Source organism: Ptychodera flava, chromosome 13 (genome assembly GCF_041260155.1).
Source record: "Ptychodera flava strain L36383 chromosome 13, AS_Pfla_20210202, whole genome shotgun sequence".
NCBI lineage: Eukaryota > Metazoa > Hemichordata > Enteropneusta > Ptychoderidae > Ptychodera > Ptychodera flava.
Genome location: NC_091940.1, coordinates 40,561,550 through 40,579,571, shown reverse-complemented (window position 1 = coordinate 40,579,571; position 18,022 = coordinate 40,561,550). Strand labels below are relative to the sequence as shown.

General features: G+C 37.0%; 1 protein-coding gene across 2 annotated transcripts; it reads left to right on the top strand.

Annotated features, from left to right (window-relative positions):
- The first annotated feature begins 2,593 nt into the window (after nt 1-2,593).
- LOC139148456 (uncharacterized) lies at nt 2,594-17,717 on the top strand. Of its 2 annotated transcripts, XM_070719916.1 has the most exons (16): nt 2,594-2,839; nt 4,698-5,388; nt 5,814-5,935; nt 8,729-8,890; nt 9,425-9,555; nt 10,552-11,416; nt 11,578-11,672; nt 11,990-12,057; nt 12,300-12,446; nt 12,668-12,798; nt 13,149-13,256; nt 13,809-13,960; nt 14,370-14,477; nt 15,713-15,794; nt 16,300-16,410; nt 16,819-17,717. In XM_070719916.1, exons 1-16 carry the CDS (start codon nt 2,794-2,796, stop codon nt 16,821-16,823), a joined length of 3,024 nt encoding a protein of 1,007 aa, XP_070576017.1. In that variant the 5' UTR covers nt 2,594-2,793; the 3' UTR covers nt 16,824-17,717. The 2 variants fall into 2 exon arrangements, with proteins under 2 accessions (XP_070576017.1, XP_070576018.1); XM_070719917.1 differs by lacking the exons at nt 4,698-5,388; nt 5,814-5,935 and having other exon boundaries at nt 2,673-2,839; nt 16,819-16,955.
- Nucleotides 17,718-18,022: the final 305 nt, after the last annotated feature.

Here is an 18,022-nt window from a genome sequence, read left to right as displayed (position 1 = left end):
TATTTTCCGTCATTCTTGTTAAGTCTCTGAATTAAATACGATGTACACGAGTAATAGTGTAACAACAAGCCCGTTACTCTAATCGTTCGATAAGAAAGAAACTGAGGGATATCATTCTTGATCAACGTATCGGTCATTTAAGTACCATAATTTAGGGTTACCGGTGATGAGGCAAGATATTTTAACGTGATGAATTGCATTTCCGTAAGTTCTTAGACTTTCCCATCGCCTGAACATTTTGATCGTGAAATAAATGAAAACATTGGTTACGTCTTACCTCTTTGTCTCTGTATCGAAGTATGGAGGACTTGTTATCCATTTCTGCCCATGTGATGGGAACAACAATCACTGAAAGACCAAGTGTCATATTAAGCTCTGGAGCCGAAGATGGTCACTGTGAGGGATAGGGTAGTACGGTCAGTTTCTTTGGCAGGGGGGTATGCAATGAAAGAAATGAGGTACATGAATATTCCACATTGATAAAGAATCATTAGCATAAAATTTCAATACCAAAACAATGCTCGTTAATATAATTTGCATAAATGAATGAATGCTAATATACCTCGCATAGTTGCGATTTGTCGGGTCATCCTATATTTGATTAGCTGCATGGATAAAATTGGGCATCATTGTGTCTCTGATTATGACGAATAACGAAACGTTTACAATGGTGTAGCCTCAGAGGACAACAACACAAACTTCAAAAATTGGTAATCATTCATAAAGAATAAAAGAAACCGTTGAGCGAAACGCACTTACGAACTGAGTCCGATCTTGAAGAAGGACAGGTACATGGAAACATGTCCTGCCCTATTATGTGACTAAGAGCAGGTAATACGATGACACGACAGCATTGAAGAACATTAATAATCTCGCAAAAGTAGGTGACGACATTTTTATTTAGCTACGTATTCAAAGATACCTGAGCATGCTTCTGTTGCATGACAGTCTGCGTCTTGTGAATATGGCGTGACAAAATATCTTTCGACATTGCAACAAAGAGTGAATCTCCATTATTCGAATTGAGAACAAATACAACTTGGAACTTCTCAAAGAAAAGCTAGAATAGATGAATCAATTAATGTGTTATGTAATGGAGATCAACTGGAGTGTGTTACACATGATAAATTATTGGGTATAATCATTGATAATACCTTAAGCTGGGAAAAACAAGTTAACTCTGTTTGTAAAAGTATCGCATTTAAGTTACTTCAACTCAAGCGTATTCGCCCCTTTCTAACTAAAAGGGCCATGATGAGTTTTTATAATTGTTTTATTTCACCCCATTTTGATTACTGTTCCAACATATGGGGTCACTGTTCTATCAAACTTTTAGTGCGCATTGAGCGACTCCAGAAAGCTGTTGCGAGAATTCTTTTAGATTGTGATTTTAATGCTTCTAGTGATGTTTTATTCCGTACGTACATTGCATTGGATGTCATTTAGAAAACGGGTTTTATATCATGAATCAATTTTAATGTATAAATTACAAAACAATTTAGCTCCAAATTATTTGAATGTCTTTAAAAGGATACATAATGTTCACAGTCGGAATACAAGATCTGCTGCCAGGGAAGATTTATACATTCCAAAACATAGAACAAAGTTTTTTAAAGAAAAGTTTTACATACAGTGGTGCAAAACTATGGAACAGTTTACTGGTTGACTTAAAGTCATGTTCCTCACTGCAGGCTTTTAAAGGCAAATGTAAATTTCATTTCTTATGTAACACAGATGTTCAGTAGTGTAATGTTGTTTATTGTCCATTTGTTTCTTGTACTATTGTATTTTTTACCTTTCATGTCTTCATGGATGTGTGCAATTTTTAATGTATATATTGTATATTTTAATGATTTCTCAACACTGTGAGAAGAGCCACTGGCTCAATAGTTTATCGAGATAAAAAAAGTCTAAATAAATAAATAAAATACAAGTAAACATCATTGATAATTTAATGATCAGTTCATCCCATCTTGTAAGTTATAGATATGTTTAACATAGGATGATTTACTTACATGTTAATGTGTTAAGAGAGGACACCCTTTCACTTATCAAAACTTGTAACATGTGGGGATGTGTATAGTCTAGTCAAATGTTTTCATTCTATTTTATTTTAAATAGCTTTCTCTTTGCATAATCATTCCACGAATTAGTTTCGTTTTACAATAGGCGTAAGGCACCTTAACTTTGTTGTCTTAATCTAGTGACCTCTTCTTCGTCACATGACCCATACATGCCATGATTACATGTAATAGGTTAAAGCGGTTGGAAAATCGTTTGCCTTCGCTGACTTTCCATAAGTCTTTGTCCATGGCAGTAGTTTTCCGTTGGTGAATAGTTTAAAAAGTTCAGACGGTTTGTGCGACCTCTGCGATGTTGAAAAACAAGAACATCCGGGTATCAAATAGACGGTGACCTAGCAAGTGTCCTCGTATGTGTGCCTAGAAATAACCATTCTTTGCATCGTCCGAGGTACAGATCAAGATCGTGTTTCAATATCAACTTATCCTCGAATGATAAAATTCGCTCATGATTGTAACTTTTCTTTATTTAGTCAACATTACTATTACATGACCCAGGTCTTCCCCGGGTCACGTGTTCATAATGTTGTTTACAAGAATTCTTATAGCGTATTGCGGGTGGTGACACTTCAAAGGTTTTTTTCTGACAGCCGAATATACCAGGTAGAACGCAACTATCGTTTATTACTGGTGAAGATAATACATTACAAAGAGAAAAATACCTATATCCTTCATTGCCAGGTACCATCCGTTTAGTATTTTTTTGAAAACAATGGCGGCTAATCCTTCGTGCGAGAAGCTTGAAATGGCTGACTGGGGTAAGTGTTTCTCTTCCTTGTTGGTATACATAGCTTTGCTGTGCTCATGTCATTACAGTGTATAGTGATAAGAATGATATTAACTTGCATAGAGCAAATTTCAAGCATGAATTTGAGACTTTATGTTAAAAGACAGGGTATGGGAAATTCAAATACGGAACCCCTTGCATGAATCGATAATAAAACTGCGCTTCGATTTGACGCAACAAGTGTTAAATCTAAAAAAATAATGTTATTTTGCAAATCTGTCCTGTCTGTCACTTTTGAGGAATGAGGTAATATCAAGATAATAATCAGGAGAGGTGACTACGGCTTGAGTATTGATGTTGTTTACACTAACCAACCATTCCCCCCTCCTAGTTTGCCAGCCGTACTTTCCATCGTTCCACCGAGAATTAATAATTACCAAAAGAATTAAAAATATGCTGACAATTCTAGATCTTTTAGAACATGCACACAGATAAATTGATGTGGTACACGTTAATAACTTTGAAATTGACAGAAATTAACATCAGAATAAAAGGCTACTTCCATAGGATATCGAAGGAGCTAAGTTCCGAGAGAAAAATACAAAATTTGGCTGAACTTGAATTCTTATGCGTCAGCTTCACAAATGTCTAAGCTCTGATAAACTGATTGGTACATTACAAACTCTCATGAAAGGTCGTAGGGCAAATGGTGCCCTGGAAAAGGTTCACTAGAAAACCACAATGAAATGAGTCAATTAAAAAAGCGACACTCGTTCAGCGTTCACATCCGAATCTCGTCGATAGGGAAGTTGGTCGATTTTGGCGTAACTGTAGCTCTGCGTGGCAGGGCTGTTATGTGCGTTACCGGCGTTATACGGCCAGGCCGCATAACGCCGGTGACACACAGCCCTGCCATGCAGAGCTAGCGTAACCGGAAAACATCGGTGGAACCCTGCTACTGTTAATTTGCGTGTCGCTTGCACTGATTTAAGGATAAATGCTTGAAATATGCTCCATTTGGATGATGGAAAATGTTAACAGAGGCGTATATCTTATTGCTATTGGGATCTAGTTCAAAAGTCGAATGATAACACCAAACACAAACACAAACACAAATACATGCACAGCAACCAAACCTGTGGAATTCATGGATTAACTATCCATGATTACTGGGTTACTGTGTTTAGTAGTTAATCATTCATGAAGTTAAACATATACCATCGAGTACAATATAATTTTGCTTGGGCTAAAACGCCCGATTCCAGGCGCCCCATGCCCCGCACGCATCCACGTTTGCATTGCATTCCCCGGCTGCATCTGCGCGTTCACTTTGAGCGGTTGCAAGTGACCCTTGCCAGACTGAGTCGCGTGCCTCAGTACGTCTAGTTTTAACTAGTTGGGAGCACGTACAAGATAGTGTTCGCTCTTGCGCTGAACGGAAAGAAAATCGTTGACATTGTACGAAAACGGTTATCGGCTAATTTTATGCCCCAGTCACGAATATAAGATGTATAATAATGAGGTTATCACGAAAATACCATACAGGATGCACTCGGGCATTGGCGTCGGGCGATACGCTGCAGCGCTGCGTCAATGTCGCGTGTCGTGTATCGCATGTTTCAGCCTTCCACAGTCTAATTGATTGATCATCCAGTCTTGGGAGTTAGACTCGAAAAATTTTGCATAAAAGAATTAAAAACCCAGCTAGAATCATACAAATGCCACTGTTTACTGTAAATTTGTTTATATCATACTAAGGAAAAAAAGCGGGTATGGGGAAACTAATCTGTTGGGAAACAACAAGTTGAGAAATGAAGACACAGTTTACCTGAGGGAAACATTTCGTATATTTCTCTGTTGCTGAAATTTTGAAAATCTATTCACCGCAGATTTGAGAAAACTTCCCTTAGGAGATGAAATGGTGAATCTGTTGGGGACATTTCTTGATACAGACGACCAAACCAAGGGTTGGCAAATGTTTGCCACCTTCCTTGGCATCGGTGAATATAATCAAAAGGTGATCGCAAAAGGAAGTCAGCATGACAGCAAAAGTCCTACTGAATACGTGATTATTACGTATACAACTATGTCCCCAAACCCAACGTGGGGCACTGTATACCGCGCCCTTGGATTTATGGATCATCAAGATGCAATGGATGCCCTGATGAAACATGCAGAGAAGCAGCCTTACTACGCCGAAGCATCCGGTGATGTCGAAGTTAGGAAAGATAGAACACCGAAAAACTTGGGTCGAAAATTACAAGAGAATTCGCTTTCAGTAGACTGTACTGAAGCCATCGCTAAAGTATTGACACCAAAACATCCAGTCGGGTCGGATTGGAAACTCTTGGCTCGTAAATTAGTGGAGTTGGACGATGAAAAAATAATGCGTCTCGAGCAAGGAAAACATGATCCAACTTCTAAACTACTGATCTTCTACCAGTTCGATGAGAGTGCAACACTTGGACAGCTATACGAGTGTTTCCAGAAGATGGGGAGATTTGACGTCATAGATATTCTGTGGGAGCATAATGAACTCAAGGAATCAGAACCCGGGGACGAGGATGAGGAAAGTCTGTTGTACGTATGATAGATTCTTCAACAACATTTTAGGATGTAGTCTCGGTTACCAAGACTCCTCTGCGCTTCCGCTAGGGCGAGACGAGTAGCGCAGCGGAAGCGCAGAGGAGTCTGGGTAACCGAGACTATTTAGGATGTTGATGTATTCCAAACCATCGTAATGAGATCGCAATATTGTTAACTCGAGTGTGGTCTTACTTCCACTTACTTTAATTTTAATGTTTAGGGAAGTCAGTAAAGTCTAGGAAAATGAAATGCGGACCTTTATCATTGATACTGTGATAAAGTTAAACATTCTGATGCAATATTTAGACCACATCACTTTTTGACAATGTTGTCCGTCCTTTTTACGGCAAAACAACGAAGTTGACATACCACAATCAAACTCTACAATGATGGTGGCTTTTTGTTATTTCCTTGCGCAGTTCATTGTTGATGAAGGATGGTGATGTTCAAGAACTTATCCGGGAACGAGGTGAATTAAGAAAGATGGCAGAGTCATTCGATCATCTTATAGTATTCCTTGATTGTTTAGCCGATTTCTTAGGCAAGTACTAATGTCGTTTTGCCTTGTATTACTGCATGACATTTTCTTATGAATACAATAGTATGGCCGTGGCGTCAACAGTCAATTTTGAAAATCAATTCATTTACTGAATATCGTATGTAAATTAGGGAACGAGCATAATTAATTGCAGAGGCAAGGAATGAAATGAGGCACATGAAATACAAAGGGTGTTCAGAGGGTCTAGGAATTCCTGAGAATTATTGGCATGTTCTCATTTCTATGCAAAGCAAATCAGATAGAAATATCGAAGATAATACAGTTTTCAGGCTTCGATGAACAACAATCTTGCAGAAACGTTTGTTACACATACGAACTGTTTTAATGCTTTCTCAGTACGTTCGTCCAGACGTTTTGTCATTAGTTCATACTTTTACTATGTATATTTGGAAACTTACTTAGAAATGCGCTGCATTTTACTTTTAAAATGATGATTTGGTGATCATCTCTGTCATGGCAAAATTGGTAATTTCATCGTTATGAGAACTATTTGAGTTTGCCTAATTTTCTCTATTTCTGTTAAGCAAGCACTTTAGCCGTGAGGTTTTTATTTTTATTTATTCAGCTTTGACATAAAGTCAGGATGAGTCGCACAGGTGATCAACACCTACACAAAAGCAACCCTCCACAAAAGCACACATTTAACAAGTTACACATACAAAATTAAAAACAGAAAAGACAAACGCAGAATATAACAATAATAATAAAAATATATAAAAAAAATTCAAAACAGAACAAAACAAAACAAAACAAAACAGAGAAATTAACAGAGACGGCAATTTTTACAGTGGCACTTTCCAACCCAAGTACAAGTGTTATTAGGATAAAATGTATTGTTAAACAGACTCGTGTAATGTTTTAATAAAATAGACTTGTATGACCTAACACTCGTTGAAGATTTGTCATCAAAGGGCATAACACTACACGAGTAAAAAGCTCTGTTAAAAAACGAGTGACGAAAACATTCAGTTTTAAAAAGTGGCATCTTCATGGAAGTGTCATCAGGAGATTTAAATGTGACAAACTGGCTTAAATTTAAATCACACATACCAATAAAACATTTAGCTAAAAAGACACAGTCATTTAATTCTCTCCTGTAGCTAAACGGGAGCAAATTCAATTTAATCATACGCTCTTTGTAATTCATCTCCTGGGGATATCCAAGAATATGAATTTGTGGCTCTCCTTTGGACACCTTCAAGATGTAGCAATGATTGCTTAGTCGTGACAGCCCATGACTGGGATGAATAATCAAGAATACTACGGACAAGGGATAAATACAGTTGGAGTTTCATTTTAGTGGAACAGGTGTGGCCACATGTACGTTTAATCAGTCCCAGCATGCGGTTTGCTTTTGTAACAGATATATTGATATGCTTATCCCAAGACATATTTGAAGAAACTTTGACTCCAAGATCACGGATGCTGTCAACTTTTTCTAGGGAAACACCTCGCATTGAATAAGTATAGGTAATAGGGTTGCGTTTTCTACTAATGGTAAGGAGCTTGCATTTTTCAGCATTGAAAAGCATGCTCCATTTCTCACTCCATGATACTAAATTGTTGATATCACTTTGCAGTTTTAGACAGTCAGAAATGTCGTTGATTTCATTGATACATTTGGAGTCATCTGCAAAAAGTGCAACCATTGTGTTTGAACTAACATGGTCTGGTGAATCGTTAATGTATAAAAGGAACAACATTGGCCCCAGTATTGAACCCTGGGGTACTCCGGACGATACATTACACCACTGTGAATTTCAATGAAAGCCGAAAGATTTGATTTTGTGGATAAGAAGGTCATGTGCCCCACGGAATCGAAGGCCTTTGAAAAGTCGAGATATATTCTATCGACTTGCCCTGACCGATCAAGGATTTTCCCTACACGATGAAATATTTGTACTAGTTGTGTAGTCGTGGAACGTCTTTTAGTGAAACCATGTTGCATATGATGGAGAAATGGTTCAATATGTGGATAAATGGAGTTAAAAATACATCTCTCGAAAACTTTGCTACAAATACACAACAAGGAAACAGGCCTGTAGTTAATGACGTTTGATTTGTCAGACTTTTTGTGCACCGGAATAACATTTTTAGCTGACAGCCATTCATCGGGTAGGGCACCTGTTTCTATCGATTTGTTGTATAGTAAACACAATGAAGGTGCTAATTCATGTGAGCACTCTTTGAGAATTCGGGCTGGTAATTCATCAGGCCCGCTGACTTTGTTTGTATCCAGATGGTTTAAAACATGTTCGACCTCACCGATCGAAATGCTAATACTGCCAAGACCAGCATGTTGGAAAACTGAAATTGCAGGATAAGTCCGATTCATAGGTTGAGAAGTAAAAATGGACTTGAAGTGATCATTGAAAAGTTCTGCTTTCTCGTTTGGCTGGGTGGCTGTCTTGGCATTGAGTTTAACTTGATTCGGAATATTTTTAAATTTCGTTTTACTTTTGAAGAAACCCCAAAATCTCTTGTGGTTTTCTTTTTCTTTAATATTCACCTTGTCTCTCAAGCTCTACTGTGTTTAATACCGATACTTATTGACGACATTTGAATTCAGATACAGACCTAAGTCTCTGTTTATTTTACAAATTTATTTTGGCAATGGTATGGATATGCACTATATATTAAGATAAGTAATGAACCAAACCAGGAACAATTTAATATCGACATGGCGGTTTTAGGAAAACATAAATGCTAGAGTCATTGTTACGCAGAGTAAAACAATAAATTAAGACTTAACTTCTGCTCTGTGTATCCCGGTAGGAATGGAAGTGGATACAGTTAGACCTGGATATGACGCCAGACCAACGACAATTAACATCCATGGTGGTCACGTGCAAATGGGACTTGTCAATCAGATGAAGGAGGTACTCCGTAAATACGGACCTCCTCCAGCTGGACCGCCCAACATTGATTTGCATATAGGTATGGAAACAACGTTAACATAGATGTCTTTGGAGACACAAAGGCAGAATATCGCAAAGAAAAACAAAGATACACAAACAAAGCGTTGCATACGAATTTTCATCACACAAAACTAACCCTGGTGATTGATAGGGACTGAAAAAGAAGTGATCCTAAAGTGGAACCAGCAATAATCGTGCAATTCGTGGGTTTTCGCAAGAATAAGTTTTCTTCAAGAAAAACAATAATTTAAAATCATATCAGAAAGTAAAAACCGAATTAGCTTCCTTGTTTGAAAGGAATGCGATAAAGATACATAAGACCGAATGTGAGTATTTACCTCATCACTAGAGCCATTTGGGCACCTAATGTCGGGCAAATTGTCACCGGCGACAATTCTCATGTTCCGTCATGGTACCATTCGCAATTCTCCATCGTATCTTCTCTTACAAATGCATGAAATGAGGTTTTCACATAAAAGCTAAAGAAGTTTCGCCTCTTGAATGGCAACAATATTGTAATTGGTTAATTTTCATCATTTTAACCCATCTACAGTTAGATCTGAAAGTTACAGAATGGAGAGAGTGGAAGAAGACATTGGGTCTCGTGAAGAAAAAATTCGAAAATTAGTAGACATGGGATTTCCCGAAGAAAATGTTATGAGGGTCGTCAGAGGGTTTCCGAAGGTGATTTACAGAAATCTAAGAGTTTTGGACATCGCGTGCCGAAGGGCCTAAAGGTGTCCAATGTCGCGAACAATGTCTTTCTCTGTGTAAAACTTAGTATTCTAATTGTTAGCTCATATTCATTTTTCGAGTTCATGAACTGCACTATGTAGCACTTATATCAAAGCTGAATTTTGTGAGACTTCTGCTAAGTTTGTCATATCTAGATTTGCTTATGCTGAAACTTTGATAACCATGAAATATTCATTAATAGCGAATTCAATGAAATTCCGCAATATGGCCATATACTAATTTTGAATACACACTGAATTTGATTGAAGTTCAAAAGCATATTTGTCACATTTAGTTTTGCCCGTATTTAAAGTTTAACAACCAGGACATACTGATGAATCGCATATTTACATATTTAATGATTTTCTGTAATGCAGTGTGTTTGAGTGAACTTTTGAGGTGCTTGGTTATTTAGTCATGACGGAAGATTGAATAGTGAGATATAAGAGACTTATTATTATTAGTTCATTCCTGGATGATCTGTCCTGGATGACCTGTGTTCACCTTAAACATTCTTACCACAATAAGAATCATCAAACCATGTAAAGTATAAACAAATATGTACGGACAACTGTATTTTGACCAGATTTTATGATAAGCAATGTTTCTGATTTCCTTTGGCATACGGTGTCACCTTAAGTTTTGTTTTGATTATACGTGTAGTATTCGTCGATTGTATTGTATTGTGTTGAATAGAATGAGATAATTATATCATCAAATGTATCTGCCATGAGAGAGAGAGAGAGAGAGAGAGAGAGAGAGAGAGAGAGAGAGAGAGCATTTATAAACATATACATACTGAAGTATACAGATGTCTTCGCCGGAAATTACAGTTCTCGATGCAAAAGCATTTACAAAAATAAATTAAGAACAAATTAATCTGTTTCATGTTTCATGCATCTTACGCGTCGCTCATGTAGCCTTTTGTCTGTTGTCTCTAAACAGCTTCGTATAGAAGAACTCATAAATCGTCTTGTGAAGATGCAATCATCGAAAACGGACGGACATACTCTGCGTCAACCGCAAAAGCCTCAGAAACCAGATAAACCAGGTATAATGAGAGGTCAAGGCGACGGGTCTGAAGAGGGCGAAGAAATTGTCCCTGGAATGAAATACCAGGATGACTATCCCATCAGTCCAACAGTTGAATCACCAGAATCCAAACACAGGGTGGGTTTCGATGTCGATCAACCGTGCAAGGGTCCTGTGGCCAGTGGAGCTCGGAAAATACCGCCACGCTACCATGGCAAGGACGACCTTCATGGCGAAATGAAGATTGGTGAGAAGGACAAAACAACCATTACTAGTCGAGGCATTGCCGATAAGACGACTCTCAATGAAGACCATGCCGAGGACACTGACGGAAGAATGAGGGGATCTTCCAGTGATTCACACTCAAGTGAGCCACGGCCTCTAGGAGCGCCAGGAGTAGAACTAGACCATTTGAAGGCACCACCTTGCAAGCTATCTAGTGAGAATTTACTAAAAGTAACAGAAACTTCTCCAAGCCCATCCATGACTAGTGAAGACTCAGCTGTTGGGTCGAGCCTGAAGAGTGACGATTTGCGAAGTGATTTTACCGAGAATATTGAGAAAGTAGCGTCATCTCGTAGAGATACAGATGTTAAAATATGCCGAGAACATCTTCAACGAGGTCCCGAAGACGATAGGATTTCCTGTGAGGTTGAACCACCACTTGTCGATACCGAGAGTGGTGCTTATTTACTGTCAAGTGAACAGATCGAAGTGGTAACCAACAAACGGGCAACACTTATCTCCAATGATGGAGCATTTGGACCTGTTTACAAAGGTAACTTATCGTGTAGTTTTAGACGTTTTACAATCTGGTGTGCTTATTTGTATTTTAGAAACATTTCACCCAGCGTGAGTACTATACTTCAGTTGAAAGTTCAGTACAGGAACGAAGAATCTTTCGGAAATTTTTCACGAATTGTCTTATTTTTCTCACAGGTATATTTCCATACAGAGGTCCTCACAAGGGAGAGAAAGTGGCCGTGAAAGTCCTGGATAAATCCGGAGACCACGGTAGCAGTGAGTACAATAGGGTAAGACATCAGAATTCAATGACGACTTATGCTTTTCTTACCACACATAGGATATAGCACACAAATACAAAGTGTTCAACTGATATCCACCATGCACAACAAACTATCGGTGTCATCAAATAAAGTGAATTAGGCTTGATGGACGGTCTGCTTAGAAATTGCTTTCCCTTCATATAGGCCTACCGAGTCTTTGAGGAAAGTGTTATTTCAACAAGTCAGCACGAATAGTTGATATGTATTTGATCATTTTCAGTGTCTTCCCATCCATGATCTAGTTTCCTGCGCATAAAACGATTTTCTCTCTCACGTTTTCACAGGAAAAGACCGTCGCTACCGTGAAGCATCCAAACATACTGCCTGTGTTCGCTGTCTGTGAGGAAGATGGGTGAGTTTCCACTAGGCGTCGTCGTACGTGGCCTGACTTTAAGAGGAAGGTCTTTTGGAACGGACGAGATTACAGTAAAAAGTCATTGTGCAAGTTTCAAAAACAAAACCTTTTAGAAGGAGATACTGACACCAACATATTCGCTTTGTAAATTAAAGTTAGTTCAATTACAGAAGTATCTGGACAAGTGAACAATGTTAGTGCAACGCTTTGTCACATATTTAATTACTGTACTCTTACAGATGTATCGTGTATCCTTACATGGAGAATAGAGATCTGTCTTATCAGCTGAAAGCAAAGAACCAAGAGTTGACATGGCAGAAGAGACTGGTCATAGCTATTGGTATTGGGAAAGCTATATCATGCCTGCATACGCCCACAGAATTAAGGTAAGTTCTGGAATTAAAGAGTCATGCATCACAGCTATATGCCCGTTATTCAGTTATCTAGTGCAGCGATAAAGTTAAAATGGTGTGCTTTTAATAATATTTGATCTTTTCATATGAATATATCACAATGTTGGAATCTTTTCAAAGGCTTGGTGAAGTTTTAAGAAAAGCTTGCCAATGTTGAACCCTTGCACCTATTTTACTATTTTTATTGTTTTCAGACCATCAAAGATTTTTCACCGGGACATAAAATCTGCCAATATTCTACTCGATGACAAGTGGTGGCCATATTTAGGAGATACAGGACTGACTAGAGAAATACCGAAAGAAAAAATGTATAAATCGAGAACTGGTGAGAAAACATTTGGTGGTCACTCAATATGAAGCATCTGCATTGAATTAGTAATCAACTCTCGTTTTTCCTTCGACTGCAGTGTAAATCAAAAAAGAAGAACAAAATCGTTCGTTGTGCACGTTCTCAAACCATAGTGAAAAGTGCGTATACAGTACCGTATAAATGACATGTCATGCAATTTAGAAACAGACAATCACTCGTTGCTCTATCGTGTGGTAAGCGTGTAATCGCAGTCATGATTGTAAATAAGTTTACTAAATATTAAAAATCACGTTATGTGCATAATGATATACACGAACTGTTATTCTGATCTTGGGACCTGCTAATGGCAATTCTTATTCATTAAGGTTTTCAGACGTTCTTATGTGGTACATTAGGATACAGCGATCCTTCACTGGTGAACAAACCACCAGGTTATTACGATGCTGCCAGTGATGTCTACAGTTATGGTAAAGGTAGGGACCAGTACTGTCTACAGTTGTAGTGAAGGTAGGGACCAGTAGTGTCTACAGTTATGGTAAAGGTAGGGACCAGTAGGGTCTACAGTTATGGTAAAGGTATAGGGACCAATAAGGTCCAGAGAAATGGTAAAAGTAGGGACCAGTAATGTTACAAAGTCAAGTAAGTGGACATTACACATTAACTATGTAATGATCAAACCTATCAAAGAAGGAAAGATCGTAAGAACATTTCTTGCCTTATCTATCAAACCGATTATTTATAAATATATATATATATATATATATATATATATATATATATATATATATATATATATATATATATATTTGTAATTTTGTTGAGACATCCTTTGTTTGATATTACACGAATCGATGTTTAAAAAAGTATAAACTATTTTAATGACAATGAAATGTGGAGAAGTATATCTGAATATGTACACCCTTCCGCAAAAATAACATATCTTCCTACCTCTCGAAAACAAAAAACTCGACCGAGAAATCGCCAATTTACAGAACACTTATTGATGATTTTTATTTTGTCTTTAGTGTTACTTGAATTGTTGACTGGTGTACTTGCAAGTGAAACTGCAGATGATGATTCCGGTGACTTTGTTCATAATCAGTGGGAAGATGAAGGATTCTTTGAGGATGTGACTGGAAGAGATTTGGTGAAAAAAGCTGATACTTCAAGGCATGTGGTGGGTACTCCTGAATGGATTTGAAATGAAATAATGAATAAATGAATGAATGAATGAATTAATGTATGTATTAATGTATGTATGTATTAATGTATTAATGTATGTATGTATGTATGTATGTATGTATGTATGTATGTATGTATGTATGTATGTATGTATGTATGTATGTATGTATGTATGTATGTATGTATGTATGTATGTATGTATGCATGCTTGCATGCATGCATGCATGCATGCATGTATGTATGTATGTATGGATGCATGCATGTATGTATGTATGTATGTATGTTTGTATAATTGTATACTGGTATGTGTAATTTTATGCTGGTATATATGCGCACGTGTATGTAAACACGCAAACGTGTATGTATACATATGTTTAATAGATGTAAGTTATTCTGTTGTATAGGCTTGGCCAGAGACTGTAAAAGAGGAATTTGCCAAGATCATCGTGTCTTGTCTGAAAAGAAACAGAAAGAAAAGACAAAAGCTGGATGTCATCTGCAAGAAATTAGAGGTAAGCCATTCTACCTATTTTCAATTCGGACACATATATGTTCAAAGGACAATAATCAGATAATGTCAGATTTATCACTCTGCCATTTATAGATAATGGATTAAGTCGATGGGTACAGTATATGTGTTTTTCAGTAACGCTTTTGGTATAACACGATTGGAACTAATTTGGGATAATTGGATTTTCATATTTTTCCAGTTTCTCAAAAGTGTTAGGTGCCTTATAGCTGAATGTTGCAATATCACAAATTACTCATAAAAACAAGTGCGTAATGTAAAAAAGAAAAGCAGATGAGATTACATTTGTAGATTAAATCGACATTACTTTACATGACCATCCAATTATCCCAAATAAGTTCCAATCGCGTTGTATCTTTATTAAACTGAATCACCTAAACTGCAGTTTACGACGTATTTGTTGTTTCAGTCTTATATTCCTTGATATCATTTTTTCAAACTATTTCACCATCGTCAATTACCATAGAATGATACCCTTTCATATTAAAGTAAAAATCGATTGGAGTGACATTTGAATACAGTACACTTACACAAAGGGCTCGTCAAACACATGCAACACTTCTCAGAGCTTGTCGAACAGAACAAAGTGACTCTGTGTTCCATTCTCAGTTCCTGTAAGAAAGATACGTGATCCAAAGATTAATCTCTTGAATTAAAAACTTCCCATTTTTGGAGTGACAAAATTTGTTGCATTGACGAATTATATGGCACAAGTTTGAAAAAATGATATCAAGGAATATAAGACTGAAACAACAAATACGTCGTAAACTGCAGTTTAGGTGATTCAGTTTAATAAAGATACAACGCGATTGGAACTTATTTGGGATAATTGGATAGTCATGTAAAGTAATGTCGATTTAATCTACAAATGTAATCTCATCTGCTTTTCTTTTTTACATTACGCACTTGTTTTTATGAGTAATTTGTGATATTGCAACATTCAGCTATAAGGCACCTAACACTTTTGAGAAACTGGAAAAATATGAAAATCAAATTATCCCAAATTAGTTCCAATCGTGTTATACCAAAAGCGTTACTGAAAAACACATATACTGTACCCATCGACTTAATCCATTATCTATAAATGGCAGAGTGATAAATCTGATATTTTTCAAACTTGTGCCATATAGTTCGTCAATGCAACAAATTTTGTCACTCCAAAAATGGGAAGTTTTTAATTCAAGAGATTAATCTTTGGATCACGTATCTTTCTTACAGGAACTGAGAATGGAACACAGAGTCACTTTGTTCTGTTCGACAAGCTCTGAGAAGTGTTGCATGTGTTTGACGAGCCCTTTGTGTAAGTGTACTGTATTCAAATGTCACTCCAATCGATTTTTACTTTAATATGAAAGGGTATCATTCTATGGTAATTGACGATGGTGAAATAGTTCGTTGTAATTGCGTATTCCCTAATAAGGAATTTTCATCAATGTTTTTTACTGAATTAAGCACTGGCTAATTTCACAGACGATACCAAAGCGTTTCTTATTACTAAACTCAAGCAGTAGACGAAAAGTAAACGTTTTCCAGTGACGACTGTGCCATCTGACAACTGATCTTCTTTTCAGATTGGCATGGATTCCATAGGAACAAAATTTTGTTGTAGAGCCTCGAAATGAATCTTAGCAACAATTGAATTACCACTTTTTGCTCATTACTCAGTCGTCTTCTTCATCACGTCGCGTTGTCTGAAGTATAGATGATTTATATTGAAGACCACATATTCCGCTTTCCCGATTTCATTAATACAATTCGTTATTTTCATCGAAAATTCTCACAAAATGTGTTTATGACATTTTCAGCTGACAAAAGTCTTGCATGTGGTTGTAGGACTGTTTGTAGTAATTGCATCGACAATCGCAGAAGGAACTATCTTGCTTGCCCAGAACATGGAAACGTACAACCCAGCGATGGTAAGGATCCTGTTATTAGAATGGACCTGATTGATGACAATTAAATCACCACTTTCATCAGTGTCAAATTTGAAACTGTTATATGAATTATGACATTTTCTAATTTTCTATCCTATTAATATTATTCCCGCCAAAGTCTGTTACGGAATTGTTGTATAATTCAAAAATCATTGGTTTGCTCCTTCGCTATGGTAAAAATATTTTAATAATATCGCTTTATTTCTGTCAATTTCATTCAGGTAATTGTACTTTACTTCATAATGATACTATATCATGTGAGCGCTAAGAAAGTGAAAAGAACTCGAGACAAAAACCTTAGCATTAGGATTGTGCACTTTATGTTTACACTGATCATCACATTCAATTAATTTTCTTGTCGTTAAATACACGTTTCCATTTGTTTCACAGATTGAAGAGGAAATAACAATTTAAAGTGGAATCAAAAGGACATAACATATATAGAGCCAATTAGAAAACAAGGTTAAACTATTTAGAAGGAAGGGCTGACTTTCTTAGTCTAGCGTCTTCATAATTCTGTCCTAGGCATTGATCTTGAGAATACCATTTTGTCTGTTCTATAGACAAAGAGACCCTACGGAATTTGCAATCTTAATGTCTCTGATAGCAGAGGCTGTTTGCTCATTCTATGGTCGATACAATTTTCATATAGGTTCAACTACAATACAGAAATGTGTTCCAGGCGTAAAAGCATTTCATAATTACATCATCACAGTCTCATAGCAATGATCTGCCCTAACACTCGAAGAACTCGGACAATTAACTGACACTTAAAGACATACCAGGTCAAGGTCACGCAATCATTACTTGTTGAGCTACACTTGAAACGACTATACGTACTATACAGGTATAATCTGTGAGTATTTGATTCAGGTTTAACTAAAAGTTTATCAATATGTCTTTGACTAGTTCTTTCTTTTATTTTCTATTTTAGAGTCTGCTCTTTGTTATGGGGTAGCAGTTGGAAATACCCCAAAAATATTCAGGATATTGTAGTGCAAGGCGCGACATATAACCCCGACGCCCGTATAGGAGATTTATCTGTACTTTCTTGTACTTCTGCCTCTAACCTAATCAGATAAAAAATGTGAAAATACAGCCACGACGTCTAACGGCGAGCTATGAAGCGCATCGTGTCCAAATCGAGCCTATACCTGGCTGCGAAGGGGATTGCTATTATATTATATCAGCGTTTGTGTTCTGCAAAAGCTCTTTTCTCCGTACTTTGAGCACCGTAAAGGAGAAAGGGACAGTAACACTAACTTTTAATGATTTCAATTTTCATTATTTTTTGTCGATCGTAAGTTCCTGTTCTACTCCCCAAAATATGTTGAAATATCCACTATTTGTCAACATCAACGTATATTTGTGTAAAATGCACTGCGGTCGGGACCCAGTATTCACTCATCTACAATACGATGCAATCTGTGCATGTACAGCATGTACGGGCTGAGTAGACAAGCTGAATAATGTGTATCTCAACGCGCTATGGGGAGTAGAATAATAAATTATTGTTGGCATTAAAAATAGTAAACAATAATCATCGAATGTTTTATAGACTATACTAACTGTCCTTGTAAGTAACCATCATCCA